This window comes from Quercus suber, unplaced genomic scaffold, assembly GCF_002906115.3.
Source record: "Quercus suber isolate HL8 unplaced genomic scaffold, Cork oak 2.0 scaffold_313, whole genome shotgun sequence".
NCBI lineage: Eukaryota > Viridiplantae > Streptophyta > Magnoliopsida > Fagales > Fagaceae > Quercus > Quercus suber.
The window spans coordinates 634,795-656,334 of record NW_027069769.1 but is presented as its reverse complement, the minus strand read 5'-3'; the positions used below and the strand labels follow the sequence as shown (position 1 = coordinate 656,334).

Sequence of the window (21,540 nt, the reverse complement as noted above, 5' to 3'; positions counted from 1 at the left end):
TCATAACTTTTATAAAATGAAAATTACGTTAGAGATTCATCCATTCAATTGGGTGATTTCACGTGCAACATTGAGGCTTAGTTATTAAGAGTTCTAACAACAAAGAACTACAACTTGCAAACATGTATCATTAATAAACTGATAAATTTAGTCACAATTATATATATTGCACTATTTATTTTTTCATTATGGAAAAGAAATTATTTTTTATTACTTCTATTAATGTTATTTTAGGTTTTTTTTTTTTTCTTTCCCTTGACTTGAAACTAATTCACTATTTCTCATTAATGCATTAATTGATAATCTTTGCATGTGATTAAACTATTTTTTCAATCTCTCAATTTTTATGAATTATTGATCTAAAATATCAAAAGCACTCACTCTTAAGAGAGATACTCTAAAATCTAGGTCTCGTTTGGTATGAGAATTCAAACACATGTTTTCAGTATTTAAATAATATTATACGAATTTTCACACACTTTTTCACCCGCAAATATTTCCAAAAAAATGAAAATTGTTATTTAAACACATGTACCAAATGAGAACACTCACCATTCTATACATATAAAAGTAGGGTATAAATGTACTTTTGATTCATATATTTTGGGGTCATTTCTATTTTGGTCCCTACATTTCTATTTTATCAATTTTAATCCCTAAAATGAAAAACACGTTCCATTTTGGTCCTTACCGTCATTCACTTAACGGAAGAATCCTATGTGGCAAACGGAGTAGAGTGCTGACACACTTTATGCTGATGTGGCTATTAAAATAATAATATAAAAATAATTTGGCAATTAATAAATGACAAATTAGCATTTTAAATATATATATATATAAAGCCAAATCAGAAAAAATAAAATAAAATCATTAAAATAAACTTATTATTTTTTTTAAATAAAATAAAATATTCTTTTCATTATATTTTTGGAAGACATGTTCTTCACTAGAACATGATTGTTCATGTTCTTCCCCGAACTCTCCTTTTTGAGCTTAAAATATCTTGCTCAAACTCTCTCTCTTTCTCTCTCAAACTCTCTAAATCTCTTAGCTGAAAACCCCAAATCCTTCTCTCTCTCAATTAGGTTTCTCTTTCTCTATCTCAGATCACTATCTCTCTCAGAGCAGTGGGTCTCTCTTTCAGATCGGTGGGTCTCTACCTCAGATCAATGGGTGCTCTTGGATCGGTAGGTGGTTTTTGTCTCAAATCGGTGGGTCTTTCTCTATTTCATCTCTCTATCTCTCAGTTCAGTGGTAGAGATTTCGATGGAGATAGGTGGCAGTGCACTCCGATGGTAGGTTTGTGGTTGATGATTTTTGTTGATCTGAGTGGGGGTTTTCACCATGTTCAAATTTGGTTTGCTAATGAGGGCTTAAGATTCGGTCAAGGGAGTTTACTTAGAGAAAGAGTTTGAGGTTTGCTGGGTTAATGGTTTTGAGGGTATTTTGTTTGGGTGGGAGTTGTGTTTGTTGTTGTTGGTATGGTTGAGAGATTGAACTGGATTTGTTCAATTTTGTGGATATTTTGTTAATGATTGTATTGATTAAATTTTGGATTTAAATCTATTTTTTCTTTTGGATGATTTGGTTTGTGCATATATATATGGATTGATTATGTTTTTCACAATATTCCTTTTATGATTTTTCTGTGTTTGATTTTCTGGGTTTGTGCTCTTGTTTGTTCTTGATGGGTTTGTATGATTTTCTGGGTTTGTTTGATTTAGATCTGAATTTGTGTGTTTTTTATTTTTAGTTCTGTTTTTTCCTTCTTTTCTTTTTTTGTTAAAATTAATAAATTAATTTTTTTTTGATAAATTAATTTTTAAAATTCTAAGTTGACGTGGCATTTTTAATTTTTTTTAATAGTATTTTAATGGACATATCAGCATTTACTGTACTAATAGTGCACTCTGTTTGCCACGTAAGATTCTTCTGTTAAGTGAGTAACGGTAAGGACTAAAATGAAAATGACGCCAAAATGTAGGGATTAAAAGTGTATTTACGCCTAAAAGCAAAACTTGACTTTGAGAGAAGTTCATCAATATTTATTATTAAGTAACAAATTCTGGAATAATTGAAAAAAACACCAAACTAATTTTGCACTTGTAGTCCATTTAAGCAATTGAGGTTGGGGTTATATGCTAGAAAGCCCACTAAATATTACTTAACACTGTTCTGCACATACGGCCCATATACGGGTCCGTGCTTGACAGGCTTACTCTTGGGCCTAGATTTAACAGAGAAGACAACTGACCATATAATGCCCACACAACCCATTATATATATATATATAACAAAAACAAGAGAAAATGAACAATAATAATAATAATAATGTTATCTGAAGCTCTAAAAATTATACATAAATATGAGAACAAAAAAGTTAGTTCTAATTAGTTAAATTGGTAAAATATCTTGGCCGTCGAATAAAAAATTTGAGAAACACCAATTAGTTTGTATTTATTTGGTAATAAAAAGTAATCATTGTTTTACCATACTTTTTCGGTTTTACCTCTCCTCCTTCAAACCACCACCCTAAAAAAAAAAAAAAAATCCTAATCTACCAAGGCCTCTAAATTGCGTGCTACATAGAGGGTCATACGAACATCTTCCACCCTCACCAAGTCAACACCCAATAATGATCAATCGAATTTAACAGTTCCAAGATCAAATTTGAACTTATGTTCAGAGAGAGACTCAAATTCCCTATAAACCATTGACATGTTTCAAAAGAGAAATAGAATAATGAGAAAAAGATAGAAATAAATTACTCTTATTTGATAGGTAGTAGGTTCATAATACATAAAAGCCTGAAGACAAAATTCAGACAAGATAAGCCAACTAAACAGAATCATATACAAAATCACTGTCATTTTATACAGAATGCTACTCAAATGGTGCCTTGCAAGTCAATTGCCAACTGTCATGTGCATACCATGGAGATACAATTAGTTGGCAAACTTGCTTGTTTCCTCACTCAAAGGCGTATTTTCCACCCTAGTGGTTGGAAGCCGGGTAGAGATCACAGGAGGCATGGCACGGACATTAATGTCAATTGGAAGCAGGCGGTATTGAATGTCAAGCTCACGGAAAATCTTAACCATCTCTTCCATCAAAAGAGATCTCCTTGCAAACCTCTCACCTATGTCTTGGTAGTTCATTTTGTGTGTCAGCCACAAGGCCAACCTCAGTCTGTTTAACTCTTCAAAATCCTTCAATATAATCATAGGTGCAGTATACCAGTGCTCCTTCTTGCTCTCAACATAACTGCAGTGGCAACAATAAATGAAGAAAAGAATCATCAACTCAGATACTTACCTAGCAGGTGTACAGTCAACGTAAAGTGGCCTAGGCATGAATCATAGTGACCTAGCCATAAATCATTTTGTACATACCTAATTATTCTTTGCCTCATAGCTGCAATCTTTTCTGCAGGTGTTGCTATATGGATAAAGAATTCAATGGCATCTCCCATGTCAGGACTACGATAGAAGTTATTGATGGGCTTAGTAGCAAGAACACTGTTTGGGTAAATGAGCTTTGTATTGTCATATCTCAGAAATACGGTAGTCAAGATGTTCATCTCTTCTACAACCACCTGAAATTTATTTTAGAACATATTAGTCCCCACACATAAAAGGGCAAAAACTTGCAAGATATTAACACAGAAAAAGATGGAAAATTACCTGAACCCCTTCAATTTCACACCTATCTCCAACATCATACGGATGCATTACAAATAAGAAGACGATTGCTTCAAACACTGTCTTGCAGGTGTTTCCAAAAATAAATGCAACGAGGACGAGCTGAGAGCTTATGTAGAGCAGAAATTTGGTTGTGGCAATTCCCAATATCAGAAGCCAAACCACAAATATGCCAAGGCCAACTAGAATGTTCAACACTCGATGAAGCTTGTTCACGGCTGTTTTGGTATCATTCAACGTCAAAGCGAGTGCTCTTCGCTCTCTGAAGGCATTGACCTGGAACAATCAAATACATTACCATTATAAGCACCGAGTAAAACACAAACACAACTTTGTCAAAATCAAGATAATTTTTAGGAGGGCATCCACATAATATGAAAATAGACATTGTTTGAAGATTTAATTTTCTTATGACCAAAAGAACATAACAAAGATTTAAAACCTTAAAAACAACATTTTCATCAAATCTTTTTAAGCAGCTATCCTTGATGGCATGTTCAAATGAGAGGAAATCATCATAAGTGTCTAGAGCATTGATGCTCTAATCAGTTTTTTTATAGACCAGGCTTCTAAAAATTTGTATATCCCAATCTAAAACTGCTGTGATCAACTATATGATCAATGCTCAACATATGTGGCCGCAGATTTCACTGCCAGGCTTCTGAGTTCCCTGATGCTTGAACCTTGCTTGATAGGTAAAGAGTAACAAAAATGCATGCAGAGGAATGCACAAACAAACTTTTGTCATGGTGAAACTTATGTAGTGTAAATCATGATTATTCCAACTTATCGACTAAGAGATTCACTTCTAGCATTGACCAAGAAAAAGGAAAAAAAGCAATAAAAATTAAACCATTTCTTGCCCAATCCTTACCACCCAGTTCTTCAAGGATGATTTACTGATTCTCCTGGTCTCAGAGGCTCCTTCAAAGAGACTCAAGGTTTTCATAGCCTCATCTTCTCGCAAGAAACGCATCAAGTCCTCCATGTAGATGAACCTGTCAGAGAAACAGTTCATTGAAATTTATTAGGAAGAGTGACATCATATATGCATGAGAAGTCAAGTTAAGGATAATTACAACAGCACCATACGTTCTCCATCTACTTAACAAATATAACAAAGTAAATTGAACAAGAAACAGAATGACTCATAGTTTTCCGTATCAGGAAGCAACAATTAATAACAAAATTCATCACATAAGTTCAAGTACTCGCGATGAAAGTAAATAAGGCAACATTGCAATAAAAGAAGTTTCAAATGGAGAGGCAATCATCACCTCACATGATGTAAATTGAATTGAATCAATGTCAAAGGAAAAAGGACTTACTTGGACCCGCGCCTAGCAACATTCTGAAAAATTTTCTTTGCTGCGGCTTTTGCCTCAACTTCACTCCTAATCTGCGTAGAAGAATCATCGCCCCCAGAAGGGGTAGTATCCATTATCTGCTCATCCAATGTGGTAATTGTCCCATGCCTCACAATCCTCATCAACCTCTTCATATTCCACGCTGACACATTCTTAGGATTCAACCTATGTAAATGATCAATAGTTATCCCCTCATCCTCCTTCTTCGACTGTGTCCTCGACAACTTCCCACTCCTCACTTTCGGACTTTTCTGCAGCCCACCACTCCCAATAACCCTTCCGCTCATCATCGAAGGAAGAGCAGTCGCCTTCAAATCCGGAGGCATAGTAGCACCCGCATTTTGCAACTGCCTAACCTCATTAACAAGCTTAAACTCATCATCCTTCGCGTTCTGTATCTCAATCAAGGGCGGCCCGGACAACGTCTCGATCACATACTGATTAAACAAAGATTCCTGAATCCTATCGAAATAAGTACTCACATGAAAAGATGAAGCTAAAACCTTAACCACAAGTGTCTTAACCAACCAAACCAAAGTACCCACCAACAAACAAACCAAAACCTTAGTAAAATACTTAAGGTTATCACTCTTCGTCTCCCTCTCAACCTTCTTATCAAACAAAAAATGCCAAGCCATCAAAACAAGTCCCAACCAAAGACAATTCTGCACAGGCTTTCTGACCCCATATACAAAGTAAAGCACCCTTTTCCGCAAAAGGAAATTCCTTTCAATAAAAAAAACTATAATCCTAATTCCCCACCCAGAAACCAATCTCCCACAAATCAAAACCAAAACCATAACTTCCCATTTCCACAGCTTCAGTTTCCACAGATTCTTGTGCCGCAAGTAATGTACACTGAGCGTGCAAACCAAAGCTCCTATAATCACAACCAAGCCCAGCCATTGCAAAATAGTCCATGCATTCACATTCCCACCTTTGAACTCGTTCGGCACATCATCTTCCAAAAACGGGTCGTCGTCTTCGTCCTCCATTTTCGGCAACATCCCGGATCGGAACTGACCCGACTTGGGAACCTGACCCGACTTGGGAATCCGACCCGAAGGCTTTTCCATTTCAGCGGGCGGCGGGTCCATCAACCTCGACCGAGTCTTCGCTCTCAACAAGCTCGATTTCCTCTGAATCGACGCGTTTGCCGTACACGTCACCACGTCATTGTTGTTGCTGTTGTTATTGTCGTCGTTGCTAAAACGGCGTCGTACTGAGTCGTTGTTGTTGTTGTTGTTGTTGGCGGTGAGGGTGGGGGTTGAAGATTCGGATTCTTGAAACGACACCCGGAGCTCTCTCGAGGGCGTCGCTTTGTGTGGGGACTCGGAAACGGGACGCAATTGCCTGTCGTTTTCGTTGCAGAGCTCGTCCATTTCCAAATCCATGTCCAACGACATCTCGCCCGAAGCCTTTTGCTTGTGCAGGAACTGCTTGATCAATTTGGACGGCGGATCTTTCTCATCCTCCGCCGCCACCGCATTACTATTCTCGCCGCCGCCGCGTCGCACGAAATCAAAACCCAACTTGTCTTCGCCTTTCCAAAAGTCGTAACTATTCTCTCTCCAAATCTTGCCGCCAGTGGTGGTTTCAGAGCCTTTCATCGCCGAGGAATCTCCGTCGTCGATCTTGACAATGACTTCTTCGCGGTGGTCAGACAAATCAACGGCTCGCATTGAGTCGTCGTCGTGGTGGGAGAGCATAGGGAGGTGTTCGTGGCTGTTGTTGGATTTATCCGCGGAAAGCTTTCTGAGGTGTTTGTAAGAGTTGTGGGATTTGAAGGATTTTCTGAGTGAGAAATCCATGTGAATCAATGGAATATTTTAGGGGATAAAAAAAAAATTAAAAAATTAAAAAAATAATAATAATAATTTGGGAGAGTGTTAAGTGAGGAAGGTGCTAGGGTTTGGTGCCGGAATCAGATGAAAAAGTGGAGGACATTGTTTAAGGTTTTGTAAGGAAAGTGTGTTTGACGCGTGTTACTTTTTTTTTTGTTGGTTGAGTGTGAATTAAAATTTAAATATGGAGAGTTTTGCTTTTTCAGGAGGGAGTTCGTTTGTGAAGCTGAGAGCATGTAGTGCCAGAAGACTCGGGGATATGAAAGAGAAAAAAATGGTCGCCGCGCATGAGGGTTGTTTTTTTTTTTTTTTTTTTTAATTAGGTGTTTGACCTTGAGAAAAAAGGGTCTTGATTTTCTACACAATTTACGTTAGTGCCACTTTCTTTTTTTAAATAAAATGAAATAGGAAAAAGAAAAAGTGGAGTTATTTTGAGAATATTTTCCTTAAAGTAATTATTATGAGAATTTACTTTAATAGATTGTCCTAGGGTTTTATTTATTTATTTTAATTTTAGATTTTTTGTGAGTTTTGAGTAGTCTTTTTACCTTGAGAAAAAAAGGTCTTGATTTTCTGCACAATTTACTTTAGTGCCACTTTTTTTTTTAAATAAAATGAAAAGGAAAAGGAAAAAGACAAAGTGGAGTTATTTTGAGAGTATTATTTTAATAGATTGTCTTGTGATATTGAGAATAAGAAAAATATTTAACTTCTAGAAAAAAAAAAGTAAAGATACATTTGAAAAGTTATTATTAGTATAATATATTATATATTTATAAATTATACCATATTTTGACGTATCCAAAAATAAAACAGATTGACAAATGACAATAGTATGCATATCATTTAAAAAAAAAAAAAAAAACCAAAATGGTACTTCTCTTTCAAAATTTCATTGAAACTGTACAAAGGTCCATTCCAATGTATATATATACTCATCGTAAACTTGGCTATAAATAGGAAGGTTTGTGATTTTTCTTTAGGTCACACATGGTTTTTTATTTTCCTTCAAATGTAGGGAGGGTATTCATCACCCTTTATACCATAAAAAGTGGACTCCTCAAAACCAATTTCAAATGGATTTAATAGAAGCTTCTTAAAAAAATGGATATATTAGATGTATTTTATAGTTAAATATAAAAATTTTAAAATAGAGATAATCTTATTTTGTGTTACATTAAGGCATTTTCATTTGCATTTTGTGAAGTGACCCTCTCACAATATACAAATTTTGTAGGTGTGTGGAATTCACATGAGGCAGAAGACTAAGTGATAAATGGTACTATTAATTATTGTGTTAGCCAATATTATTTGTTTTCGAGTGATATTAAAGGCAGTAGAACAAACGAAAGTTTTGTAAATATAAATTTTCATTATCCAATCTACCCAATTTTGTTATTGAGCTCTTAAAGTTTTTAGTTTGAATTTAATATGAACAGAAGAAAGAATGACCTGAAATTTGCGGCTAACAAAGTTGGCTCAGGCTATTTAAAATGAGAATTGCACAAAGTTTAAACCCATATGCTGTCATTATGCTTTTTTTTTCCCCCCTCCTAACACTTTGTCATTATGCTACGAAATACCCAAGTAAGAAATAAAAGTTGTCACTTGCAATAATATCACACGTTGTCAATATCCTTTTCTTTTTCCCAATACCTTGTCATTATGCATTTATACTACCAAATACCCAATACTTGCAATACTATCATTTACTTACTCCCACTAATTTTTATTAAACCCAATATTCTTACGAAATACCCAATTAAGAAATTTGGTCACTTGCAAGACAATCATTTTCCTACTTAGCTACTACTACTACCACTTTTTACTAAACCCAATTTGCAATTTATACGAAATACCTAATTTTAATAAATTTTAACTTGCAATTTACACTTGAGTAACTTAACTATTATGAAGATAATAATACTTTTTCTTAAATCAGGTTAACAAGTTATTAAATGTTTTACTGTATTTTGTTGTTAATTAAGTCCCTAGATGTCAGTTGAAACAAATCTTAAAGTGCTATATTGCCAAACCGTTACATACATAATATAACACACATTTCACATGTGAGGCTTCACATAAAAGACTTTACATGCAAAATGCAACCGTTAAATGCATAAAAGAAAATAGTCAATATATTTTGGAAATTGTTTTTTTTTTTTTTTTTTTTAATGCAACCGTTAAATGCATAAAAGAAAATAGTCAATATATTTTGGAAATTGTTTTTTTTTTTTTTTTTTTCCTGAGAGAAAAATGAGTTGATGAGGGTGATCTAAGTTAATATATTAGCACCCTACCTGTTGAGCTCAGACGTCAGTCAAAAATCCTAATAATGCCACCCAAAAAAAAAAAAAAATCCTAATAATGGACATAGCTATGATGATCGATGAATTTTATATAACACTACAACCAATTTTTTTTTTTTTGTCTTTTGCGCGCTCTTCTTGTTGTCATTATTATGTTTTTTTTTTTCCTCTCCCAATACTTTGTCATTATGCTACGAAATTCTGAATTAAGACAGAAAATTTTGTCACTTGCAATACTATCATTAGTTATCATTATGCTTTTATTATTATTATTATTTTTTTATCTCAGTACTTTGTCATTATGCTACGAAACCATGAGGGGGCAGTGATTTGCTGCTCTGAGTAAGCATCTCCAGCTATCTCTAGGTCCCTTGGAAGCCAAGCTATGGGCATGGACGAAGCTGTATCTTTTACTTGGGACATTGGCGTGAGGGATGTGGTTTTTGAAACAGACTCTAGCATGGTCACTAAGGCACTTAATGGCTCCATCATCCCACCGGTTACTATACCCAATCTCATTGTTGATAAACATCGACTTCAAGATTTCAGAATGACTCATCTACAACACGTCAACTGCAAGAGAATAAACCAGCCCATTTTTTCGCAAAGCACTCTAAAAGAATTGTATTTTTTGTAATTTAGATAGAGAAAAATTCACCAATTATTAAATTAGTTTTGATTTAAGATGTTTTGTATTTATCTTCTTCTTGAAATAAAGTTACCTTTATTTTCATTTAAAAAAAAAAAAAACTTGTCACTTTACAATACTATCATTTACCTACTTGGCCTACTACCGCTAATTTTTACTCAACCTAATATTTTTACAAAATACCCAATTAAGAAATTTTGTTACTTGCAAGTCGCAATCATTTTCCTACTTAACTACTACGTGTACTACTTTTTACTAAACCCAATTTATAAGAAATACCTGTTTTTAATAAATCTTAACTTGCAATTCAATCTTTACAAGTACTTGAGTAACTTGACTATTATGAAAACAATAATACTTTTTTCTTAAATTAGGCTTGCATGTTATCAAATGCTTTGCTGTATTTTGTTGTTTATTAGGTCTCCTAATGTAAGTTAAAACAAATTGTAAAGTGAAATATTGTGAAACCGTTACATACTATATATAGCACAACACGGATTTCATATATTTGTGAGGCTTCACACAAAATATGTTACATGCAAGATGCAACTTTTTAACACATAAAAGAAAATAGTCAATCTTCCTTGGAAGTTTTTTTTTTTTTTTTATCAATATTATTTAGGAAAAAAGGGGTAATTCCAATAATGGACATAAATTGACCCAGACACACAGTAAAAAAAAAAAAAAAAAACATAGCTATGATGAGTTTAGTTTGGTACAACCCATAAACTTTTGTCTTTCACTCTTTTGTACTCTTTCTTGGTTTCCCACTATTTGCCTACCCAATTTTGCATTGGGTTGTTACTGTAAACAGCTGGAATCAACAAGGGCATTGTGGGAACACGGAAACGCAAAATATCGACCTTCACCCGCAAATTCCTCTTAAAGTGAGGCTTACGTGTCCCAATACAACATTAATGTCTATAAAAACTACGAGATCACTTTTGGATGACATGTTAGTGACACTTTCATGCAATCAACATGCATATCCAATGCCACGTGTCAACAGAAAGCGACCCTTCTTTCTTTCTACAACAACCAGTAACCACTATGTCACAGTACAATAGTATAACTACAATCTTGGCGCTATTTGTGCCCAATGTCATTGCACTCTTTGCTACGTGTCCCATAATATATTAGGGATTAGGTGGGTTTTTCTCCTAGGTAGACTTTTTAATTAAAATATTGGTAATTTGAGTCATTTGACCGCACAAAATTTTTCATAATCTTAAATTTTTTTTTTTGGGTAATATCATAATCTTAATTTTTTATTATGAGTTTTGAGAAACAGCATGTTACCCATTAACTAACTAAAACGTGAAAATAATCGAGTTTGGCTTTTTTCTAGTACTTTTTTAATTGAACATGTACTTTTGTTTTAAATATACAGTGACAAGCGGTAGTTAGTTTGAATTCTCATATTTTATTTAGTTAGTGGGGGATGTGACAATTTCTTATTAAAGCAAAATGAGATTCATTTTTAAAAAGTACTAAAAGCAAGTCAAACCTGAGATACTCACTACTATTGACTATTATGTATTTTAAATTAAATAAGACCTTCAGTTTAAAAAAAAGTACTGAAAGTAAACCAATCCAATTTTTTATAATATTTGTTCAAATAATATCTCATACGAGGATATGATACAAATCTACAAGTACAAGTGAAAGCTAACACCACACAAATTATTGAGTGCTTAAACTCAATGCAATTTAGTATTATTGTGATTGACATAGATAGTGGAGCATATGACACGCATTATTTTGAAGTCAAGCCAATGCAGATTTTATTATATATCACTTACTATTATGTATTTGAAATTAAAAAAATATTAAAAGTAAACCAAACTCATTTTTTATAATAATTATTCGAATAATACCTGTCATGATGAGGACTATAATACAAATCTACAAGTATAAGTGAAAGCTAACATCGCACAAATTATTGGGTGCTTAAACTCTATACAATTTAGTATTATTGTGATTGACATGGACAGTGGAGGATATAAAGCGCATTATTTTGAAGTCAAGCTATGCATATTTTATTACGTGTACGATATATCACTGTCTTTAGTCCAAGACAAGAAAGAAAACAAAGCAAGTTTGATTGCGATCTATATTACACATCAATCCCAATATAATAGAATCCACCGTTATGAAAAATACTAGTACAAGCTACTAAATAGTTTGTGATAAGCTTGATTGAAATTGTGGGCCCAGAATCAAGCCAAGTGCTTGCTTATTTTATTGAGGGAATATAAAACAAATCCGAAGAGTTCATTCAGTCATAGATTAATGTTTATTGGGCTTGAATATAGCGTCAAACATTTGGGCCGGACCAATCCCAAATTTGTATAATTTTAAATTTACATAAAGCCGAGCCATGAGAGGCCAGAGCCCACTAGACCTGATACCAGCTGCTCTAACATCGAGACATGAAGCTAGTAGTTCCCAGGTACATATGCAATATTTATCGAAGGAATAAAAAAATTTTAGGGTTCATTTGGTTAGAAGAGTGAAAAAATGGGAAGATAGAAAATAGTAGGAGGGTTAAAAAGTAAGAGGATAAAAAAGATTTTAATTTTCCTCATTTTTGATTGGTTAGGTGTGAAAAAGTGGAGGGATGAAAAAAATGTGTTTATATAAATTTACGCATGTACCCTTGCTAAAAAATTGATGCCCTATTAAAACAAAAAAGTGACAAAAAAAAAGCAATCACCCAAATTTATTAGGAAATAAAAATCATATCTAGAAAAAGAAAAAACTGTGTAAAAAAAAATCACAAAACAAAGAAAAAGAGGGGAAAAAAGAAAAAGAAGAAGAAGAAGAGCATCTAGACGAATCCTGCTTAGGGAATCAAAAGAAAAAAGGAAAAAAAGAAAAAGAAAAAGAAAGTAAGAGGCAACGTACGGACTAGATCAGAACAAAAAAAAAAGAGCGCAATGGATTGGACAAACCCATGTGCAAGTGCACATGCGCATTTTCATCATTTACTTATTACATTCCTCCCACTCAGTTTTCTCTCCATTTTGGAGAGAAAATATTTTGGTGGGCCCGGGGAGAAAATACCTGGGCCCTACCAATTTTTTTCCCTCCCCTCACTCCAACCAAACACTCACAAAAAAAAAAATTCCTTTTCATTTTCTCTCATAAGTTTTCCATCTACCCTATTTCACCTCCAAACAGACACTCTTACAGTTAGTCTAATTGGAGGAGTGGAAAAGTGGAAGGATAGAAAATGATGAGAGGATAGAAAAGATTTTGATTTCCTTCATTTTTGTTTGGTTGGGAGTGGAAAAGTAGAATGATGAAAAAGGTGAGTTTGTATAAATTTATTCATATACCATTGTTGAAATAATGATGCTCAATTAAAATAAAAAAGTGACAAAAAAAATCATCCAAATTTATTAAAAAAGAAAAATCATATCTAGAAAAAAAAATCACTTTAAGTTAAACAAAAAAAATAGTAATAATAATAATAATATAAAACACTGTTACGTCACGCCCCAAGAAATATTAATAAAAAAAGGCAACGTCAAGAGCAAGGAGGAAAAAAAGAAAAAGAAAAGGCCAACGTATTGCATACTGGATAAAAGCCTATGTGCAAGTGCACATTGGCATTTTGGTCAATAAATAAATCAAACTCTCCCAATAGTTTTCTCTCCATTTTGGGGAGAAAACACTTAAGCCCTACCCACCACTTCCCCTCCAACTAAACACCCTCCAAAACGTTTTCCCTCTTTATTTTTGTTGATGCCCACTTTGGCAAGGAGGCCCAATAATAGGAAGAAGCCCAACAATATGGGAGGGAATAAAGAAGAAGAATTAGTAAATTGAAAAGAAAACCATTAAACCAGAATGATAGGAATAATGGACCGTAGGCCTAAAAAATAGCAAAAGGGCCTCAAAGAAAGCAAGCGGACCTAAAAGAGCCCGAAGAAAGAAGTGGTAAACCCATAGGCATTATGAGAAATGGAAAGCAAGCAAGAATGGGCCGAAGGAGCCCAAGGAAGGAACTAAGTGACTAGGGGTTGGTAGAAAAGCTCATAAACCTCGAAAGTAAAGAATATAGTAATTTGGACCGGGAAAGTCTAAAAGACTTAGCAAAAGCCTATGGGAATGAAGGATTGGAATGTGCCGAGTATGCCCAAGGAAATGAAATGGATCGATGATGCCCAAAAGAATAAAATGGGACAAGGAAGCCCGAAAGCGATGAAACGAGCCAAGGAAGCCCAAAACAGCATGAGTGCAAGCCCAATGAAAAATGCTGGGCTGCTAGAATTGAGTAGAAGAAAAGCATACAGCATGCCCAAAAGAGGCCTAACAAGCACAAGTCAAATAATAGCATGGTAGGAATAACAGGATGACATGGTAGGAGTGTCAACCGACCCGCAAAGAGGGTAAGGAATGGATTGAAGAAGGAAATGCTCGCAGCCCAAAAAAGAAGTAAGACATAAAGAATGAAAGCTCAAAGACTCATCCATGCCATAAGAGGTCAAGAATGAGTAGCAGAACGTGCAAACAAGCCCTTAGGTCATGACAAATGCATGAACAGCAGACAAACCATGGACACACATAGAAGTGAAGCATGCATAAGACTCAGGCACCATTAACTTGTACCTAACCAATACAGGAGTCGTGGGCCATGGGTCAAAGGTAAGAGAGGATATGGTTTAGAGGTGGGGAGAAAGAAAAAGCCTATTTTGGGGTTTCCACTCAAACTCTTTTGGGGAAAATATCCTACTGGGGTGACATACCACCCAAAAGAGGGAAAGATGAGTTGGAATCACTAGGTGCATATTATGGGGGATAGTGAGAGAGAATGTCCACCCTTATCCAGACGGGAATGTCATGGTGAGCAAGAAAACAAAACAAGACTCTTTTTTCTAGGAATGGGATGTGGCATGGCCAACACAGGTAAGTGACGATGGCTAAGTGGCCGATAGACCAGTGGATGATTTGTGAAGGACACCTATACTAGGACAAAAGCGGTTAAGGGTTAAAATAGTAAAAACCCATCACGGTAGACAATATAAAAGGGGCCTCAATTGTGCACAGTGTGGGGGGCAACAAAACAAGGGAGAACGGAGGAGAAAAAGAAGTAAGAAAAGGAGTGAAAGATAGGAGGGAAAACAAAAAACTTAGAAAGGAAAAAGGAATTAGAAATAAAAACATAGAGTAAGCAAGAGCGTGATAGTGGGCATGCACCAATAGGCTATTCCCATATCTCCCTCTAAAAGTCTACTCTCTAGTGAGTATTAAGGAATTTAAGAATAAGCCATTTAGGCCAATTCTCTCAAAGTGGGTAATTTCCGTGGCAGGATTCCCCTGTGAGATTGCCCACGTTGAAGAGTGGTTCCCTTCTTGGACTTGACTCCGTAAAAAATCAAACACGACAGACTAACCATTCCTCCTTTTATTTTATTGATCAATCATTAGTGTTTATTTCATTTTATTTATTTTCATTAACTCATTTATGCTGCATTTATATTACTGCATTACTTCTTCATTTACTAAGATCATGATTTAATTTTTCCGTTTTTTGGCTAATAGTAAGCATATTTTTCTTATTATTGTCATATTACACCTGCCTGTCATAACTTTTTTGTAACAATTTCCTCTGCTATAGGCACATGTCCAAGGTCTTAACAAATGGGCTTTAGCTTATGCACAAGCTGGCTTGGGGTATGTTGCAATCAAGCTAGTCCTGACTTTCCTACCTAGAACCATTGGACTGTAACGTGGCAGGAGACAACCAAACCAAGGCCCACCACAATTTTCTCTCATTTTTTTTTCATTCTCCCTAAAATTCACTCTACCAAACACACCCTTAATCTCAACCATTGAAAAAAAAAATTGCGAAAACACTATTTTGATCCCTACATTTTGGGGTTACAGTTGTGGTGGGCCTTTTTGTAGCTATAGCCTGGGTTGCCTCCTGCCATGCTATGGCCCAATGGTTCTGGGTAGGAGAATCATGACTGGCTTGACTACAATACACTCCAAACCGACTTATACACAAACTAAAACCCCTTTGCTAAAACTTTGGTCACACGCCCATGGCAGAGGGAACTATTATAAAAGAGTTATGGTAAATATGTGTAATATAACAACAACGAAAAGAAATGCATTTATTGTCAGCTAGAAAATAGGAAATACTAAATGAAATAAAGGAAGAAGCAATGCAACAATATAAATGCAAAACAAATAAGATGATAATAATAAAGAAAAGGAAATAACACTGATGCTTAATAAAATGAAAGGAATAATAGTCAGTCTGTCATGCTTGATTTCCCTATGGAGTTAAGTCTAAGAAGGGAACCACTCTTTAATATGGGTAATCGAATTGAAGGATTCTACCACGGAAATTACCCACTTTGAGATAATGGACCTAAATGGCTTATCCTCAAATTAGTTAATCCTTACTAGAAGGTAGGCTTTTAGAGGGAGAGAAGAGATTAGCCTATTAGTGCATGCTTGCTATCACACTCTTACCTATTCTCTGTTTTTCTTTCAAATTCCTTTTTCCTTTCTAAGTTTTTCACTCCCTTTTTTTGTTACTTTTTCTTTCTCTATTTCCTTGTACTCCGTGGTGTTGTTATGTTCTCTCTTTTCCGCCTTCTATTGTTGTTCCTTGTGCACGGCAGAGGACCTTTTTATACTTCTTGCCATGATGAACTTTTACTATTTTACCCCTTAACTACTTTTTTCTGGGTTTGGGTGTCCTTCCAGACCACCCACTGGTCTGTCAACTGCCCAGCCACCACAACTTACCTATGCTGGCTGTGCCATATCCCATTACCAAACAAAGAGTTTTATTTTGTTTGCTTGCTCACCATGACATTCCCATCTAGATAAGGGTGGGCATTCTCTCTCACTATCTCTCATGGCATGCACCTAGTGATTCCAACTCATCTTTCCCTCTTTTGGGTGGTATGTCATCCTCACATGACATTTCCCTCAAAAAAGTTTTAGCGGGAACCCCAAAATAGGCTATCCCCTTCTCCTCACCGCCAAACCATACACTCTCTTACCTTTGACCCATCACTCCTGTATTGGCTGGGTACAAATTAGTGGTGTCTGAGCCTTGTGCATACTCCACTTCCATGTGTGTCCATAGCTTGTCTGTTGCTCATGCGTTTGTCATGACTTGAAGGCTCATCTGTGCATTCTGCTGCTTGTTCTTAAACTCTTGTAGTGTGAATGAGTCTTTAAGCCTTCGTTCTTTATGTCTCACTTCCTTCTTAGGCTAGGCCTTACTTGATTGTGGGCTTTGCCTTCTCTAATCCATTCTTTACCCTTTTCTTGGGTTTATTGGGACTTCTGCCATGCCATTTTGTCATCCCTGTTGTGATATTGTTTGACCTGTGCTTGTTAGGCCTCTTTTGGGCTTATTGTATGCTTTCCCTTTGATTAATTCTAATGGCCCAGTAATATCATTGGGCTAGTATTCATGCTGTTTTGGGCTTCTGTGGCCCGTTCTATTGCTCCCAGTCTTCCTTGGCCTATTTCCTCCATTTGGGCGTCCTCGGCCCATTTCATTTCGTTGAGCATCCTCGGCCCATTCCAATTCTTTATTCCCATGGGCCTTTGCTAAGTCTTTTATGCTTCCCTGGCCCAAATTACCATATCCTTTACTTTTGGGATTTATAGGCTTTCCCATCAACACCTTACTCACTTAATTCATTACTTCGGGCCTCTTTGGCCCATCCTTGTTTGCTTTCAATTTTCATAATGCCCATGAGTTTAGTACTTCTTTCTATAGGCTCTTTTAGGCTTGCTTGCTTTCTTTGAAGCCCATTTGCTATTTTCTAGGCCCATGATCCATTATTCCTGCCATTCGGGCTTAATGATTTTCTTCTCAATTTACTAACTCTTTTCCTCCCATATTGTTGGGCTTCTTCCTGCTATTGGGCCTTCTTGCCAAAGTGGGCATCAACAACAATCAATTTGGTCCCTTATATTTTAAACTTACAACCAATTTAGTCCTTACCGTTAACTCACTAACGAAAATTACTTGCATGGTAAACGGTTTACATAGTTGGCATGTCTAATATTAAAATATAAAATGATATGCTGACGTGTTGAAATTTTATTGGCTACATCAGTTCTTACATAGCAAAAAAAGCCACATCAGCTTTTATTTACCATTTTTTAAAATTTTCTTATAATCTTTTTAACCAAACGGGATTTCTTTTTATTTTCTCAACTCTCTCACAATCTTTGCAACTTTATTCTTTAGTTTCTCTTTCCCTCACTTCTGCTTTCATTCTTCTCAATACTCAATTCTGAACGATTATGGTGGGCCTTTTTGAGATTGTGGACTGGGCTACCTCCTGCCACACTACGGCCCAAAGGTTTTGGGTAGGAGAGTTAGGACTGGTTCGATAACAACTCACCTCAAACCAGCTTGTGCACAAACTAAAACCCCTTTGTTGAAACTTTGGTTACATGCCCATGGCAGATTAGACTGTTATAAGGAAGTTATAGCAGACAAGTATAATATAACAACAAATGAAGGAAATACACTTACTGTTAGCCATGACAAGCAAGGAATTCCCAATTAAATAAAGAAAAGAGCAGTATGACGATAAAGATGCAATAAAATGGCAATAATGAAAATGAGATAACACTAATATTTAATCACTAAGAAAACAAAGAAGAAATGGTTAGTCTGCCGCGCTTGGTTGCCTTACGAAGCTAAGACTAAGGAGGGAACCATTTCTTCAATGTGGGTAACCTCACAGGAAGACCTTGCCATGAAAATTACCCACTTTGAGAAAATGGACCTAAATGGCTTATGCTCAAAGAATCTTTAATCCTTAATAGAGTACAGGCTTTTAGAGGGATAGAAGGGATTAGCCTACTGGTGCATGCATGTCGTCCCACTATAGCCTACTCTCTTTGATTTTCTTTCTAACTCTCTTTCTTTTCTAAGTTTGCTACTCTGTTTATCACTCTCTTCTTCTTTTTTACTTCCCTATTCTTGTTCTTTTCATGGTTGTTGTTGTTGTTGTGATGATGTTCTGTTATGCATGGTGAGGGCTCCTTTTATATTGCTTGCCGTGACTAGTTTTTTACTATTTTACCACTTAACTGCTTTTATCTGGGTGTGGGTGTCCTTCCAAACTACTCACTGGTCTGTTAGCTGCCCAGCCACAACCACTTACCTATGCTGGTCGTGCCACATCCTATTACTAGACAAAGAGTTCCATTTTGCTTGCTTGTTCACCGTGGCATTCCTATCCTGATAAGGGTGGACATTCTCTCTCACTATCCCTCACGGAATGCACCTAGTGATTCCAACTCATATTTCCCTCTTTTGGGTGGTATTTCATCCTAGCAGGACATTTTCCCTAAAAGAGTTTAAGCCAGAACCCTAGAATAGACTCCCCCATTCTCCCCACCACTAGGCCATACCCTCTTTTACCTTTGACCCATGGTCCACCACTCCTATATTGGCTGGGTACAGGTTGGTGGTGCCTGAGCTTTGTGTGTGCTCCACTTCCGTGTGTGTCCAAAGTTTGTCTGCTGCTTATGCGTTTAACATGGCCTGGAGGCTCGCTTGTGCGTTCTGGTACTCATTCTTGACCTTTTATGGCATGAACGGGTTTCTGAGTCTTTGTTCTTTATGGCTTGCTTCCTTCAAGGGCTGAGCCTTGCTTGATTGTGGGCTTTTCTCTCTTTAACCCATTCTTTGTTCCTTTCGTAGGCTTGCTAGCATTTCTGTTATTCTTGCTGTGGTATTGTTTGGTCCGTGCTTGCTGGGCTTCTTTCGAGCTTGGATTGTATTTTCTTTTTGCTTAATTCTAGTGGCCCTGTATTATCATTGGGCCAACATTCATGCTATTTCAGGCTTTTATGACCCATTCCATTGCTTATGGGCTTTCTTGGCCCATTTCCTCATTTTTGGGCATCCTCGGGCCGTTTCCTTTCCTCGGGCATCCTTGACCCATTCTACTTCTGCATTCCCATGGGCCTTTGCTAAGTCTTTTGGGTTTCCCTGGCCTAATTACCATATCCTTTACCTTTAGGGTTCATGAGCTTTCCATCAACCCCTTACTCACTTCATTCAATACTTTGGGCCTCTTTGGTTTATTCTTGCTTGCTTTTTATTTCATATAATGTCCATGGGTTTACTACTTCTTGCTCTAGGCTCCTTTAAGCCCGCTTGCCTCCTTTAAGGCCCATTTATTATTTTCTAGGCCTATGATCCATTATTTTTGCCATTTGGGCTTAATAGTTTTCCTCTTAATTTACTAACTTTTTTCTTCCCATATTATTGAGCTTCTTCCTGCTATTGGGCCTTTCTGCCAAAGTGAGCATCAACAACAATCAGCAAAGTCAGTCCATACACGACTCCGTCCCTAAGCCTTCTTTGCAACCACTATTTGAGTCGCCCATCCCCATCCATCTGCTGCCTCCTGTGCAGCTTCCGTCACAACAACTCGATAAGTCTCTTTAGTCCACAACTTTCAACGCCTACATCATAGGCTTCCTTAAGAACGAAATCAAGAATAGACGATTTTCAAGAAGAGTGAGAAGAGATTAGGAATCTCTGAGTTTGGGAGTGAAATCGACGACTCTAGGTTTGGTGGATCTAGTCGGAGAAGAGAATTTAAGATCAGAGATGATTTGTAAGCTTGGGCTAACTCCAGGAACTGGATCGTGGCTTTGACATGGAATAAGCTAGATTTGAGATTGTGGTGGTGGTGGTGGTGCTGCAGCACCATTAGGGTTGTGGTGAATCTGAGTTTGTGGGATCATTGTATGGAGGCGTTGGGTTTGGGGATTTTTTTGAATTTGGATTATAGTCTAAACTTAATGGCATAAGATTTGCGGTGATTGAAAGCCAAATAAAGTTAGAATCAATGTAATCTGTGTTGATACTTGATATCAAGGTAGTTGATACCGTACTGGTACTGGCTGGTATGTACTGTACCGGTACGTATACCGGTATCGAAATGTTAACATTTCATACCGGTTTAAATACTGGCCAATTTTGGGCGTACCAGCCAGTACAGAAAAAGTTTGTTTGTTTGTTTGTTTTTGTTTTTGTTTTTTTTGTTTTTTTTTTTTTTTTTTTGTTTGTTTGTTTGTTTTTGTTTTTGTTTTTTTTGTTTTTTTTTTTTTTTTTTTTGTGTTTTCCTAGTTTTGTAATTTTTGAATTTTTGTAAGAGCGGAATGATAACTTATTTGCATTAACTTATTAGTATTATTTGTTTTTTTAGTACGCAATGAACAATTAAGCTTTCTATTTTTTATATTGTGTTTTTTTTTTTAATTAATGTTAAAGTCTAAAACCATGAATAATTTATTCTAAATTGAGATAATGTTTTATGGTAAACTTTTATGTTTATTATAATACACACACACATATAATAACGATAAACCCGAAATGGTATACCGGTATTGACCAGTACCGAAATATATCGTTCTACTGGTTAAACCGGTACAGCCTCCGTTACGTAATTGACTCCTTTGCCTGGTATTCCATTGTTGGACTTGATCACTGTTACGTACGAAGAAAGTGCAAGAAAGAAAAGACTATTTGTTAACAAACTATATGAACAGAAAGAATAAAATTGGTAAGACAAAAAAAAAAAAAAAAATCTGGTTAAAAAACTGTAACAAAAATAAAAGCAAAAAAATGGTAAAGAAAAGACAAGTATT

General features: G+C 35.9%; 1 protein-coding gene across 1 annotated transcript; it reads right to left on the bottom strand.

Moving 5' to 3' along the window:
* Positions 1 to 2,740: 2,740 nt before the first annotated feature.
* LOC136061326 (mechanosensitive ion channel protein 6-like) lies at positions 2,741 to 7,157 on the bottom strand. Its single transcript, XM_065782759.1, has 5 exons — positions 5,030 to 7,157; positions 4,576 to 4,699; positions 3,684 to 3,977; positions 3,393 to 3,595; positions 2,741 to 3,264 (listed from the first exon to the last, which is right to left on the bottom strand). Exons 1-5 carry the CDS (start codon positions 6,877 to 6,879, stop codon positions 2,946 to 2,948), a joined length of 2,790 nt encoding a protein of 929 aa, XP_065638831.1. The 5' UTR covers positions 6,880 to 7,157; the 3' UTR covers positions 2,741 to 2,945.
* Positions 7,158 to 21,540: the final 14,383 nt, after the last annotated feature.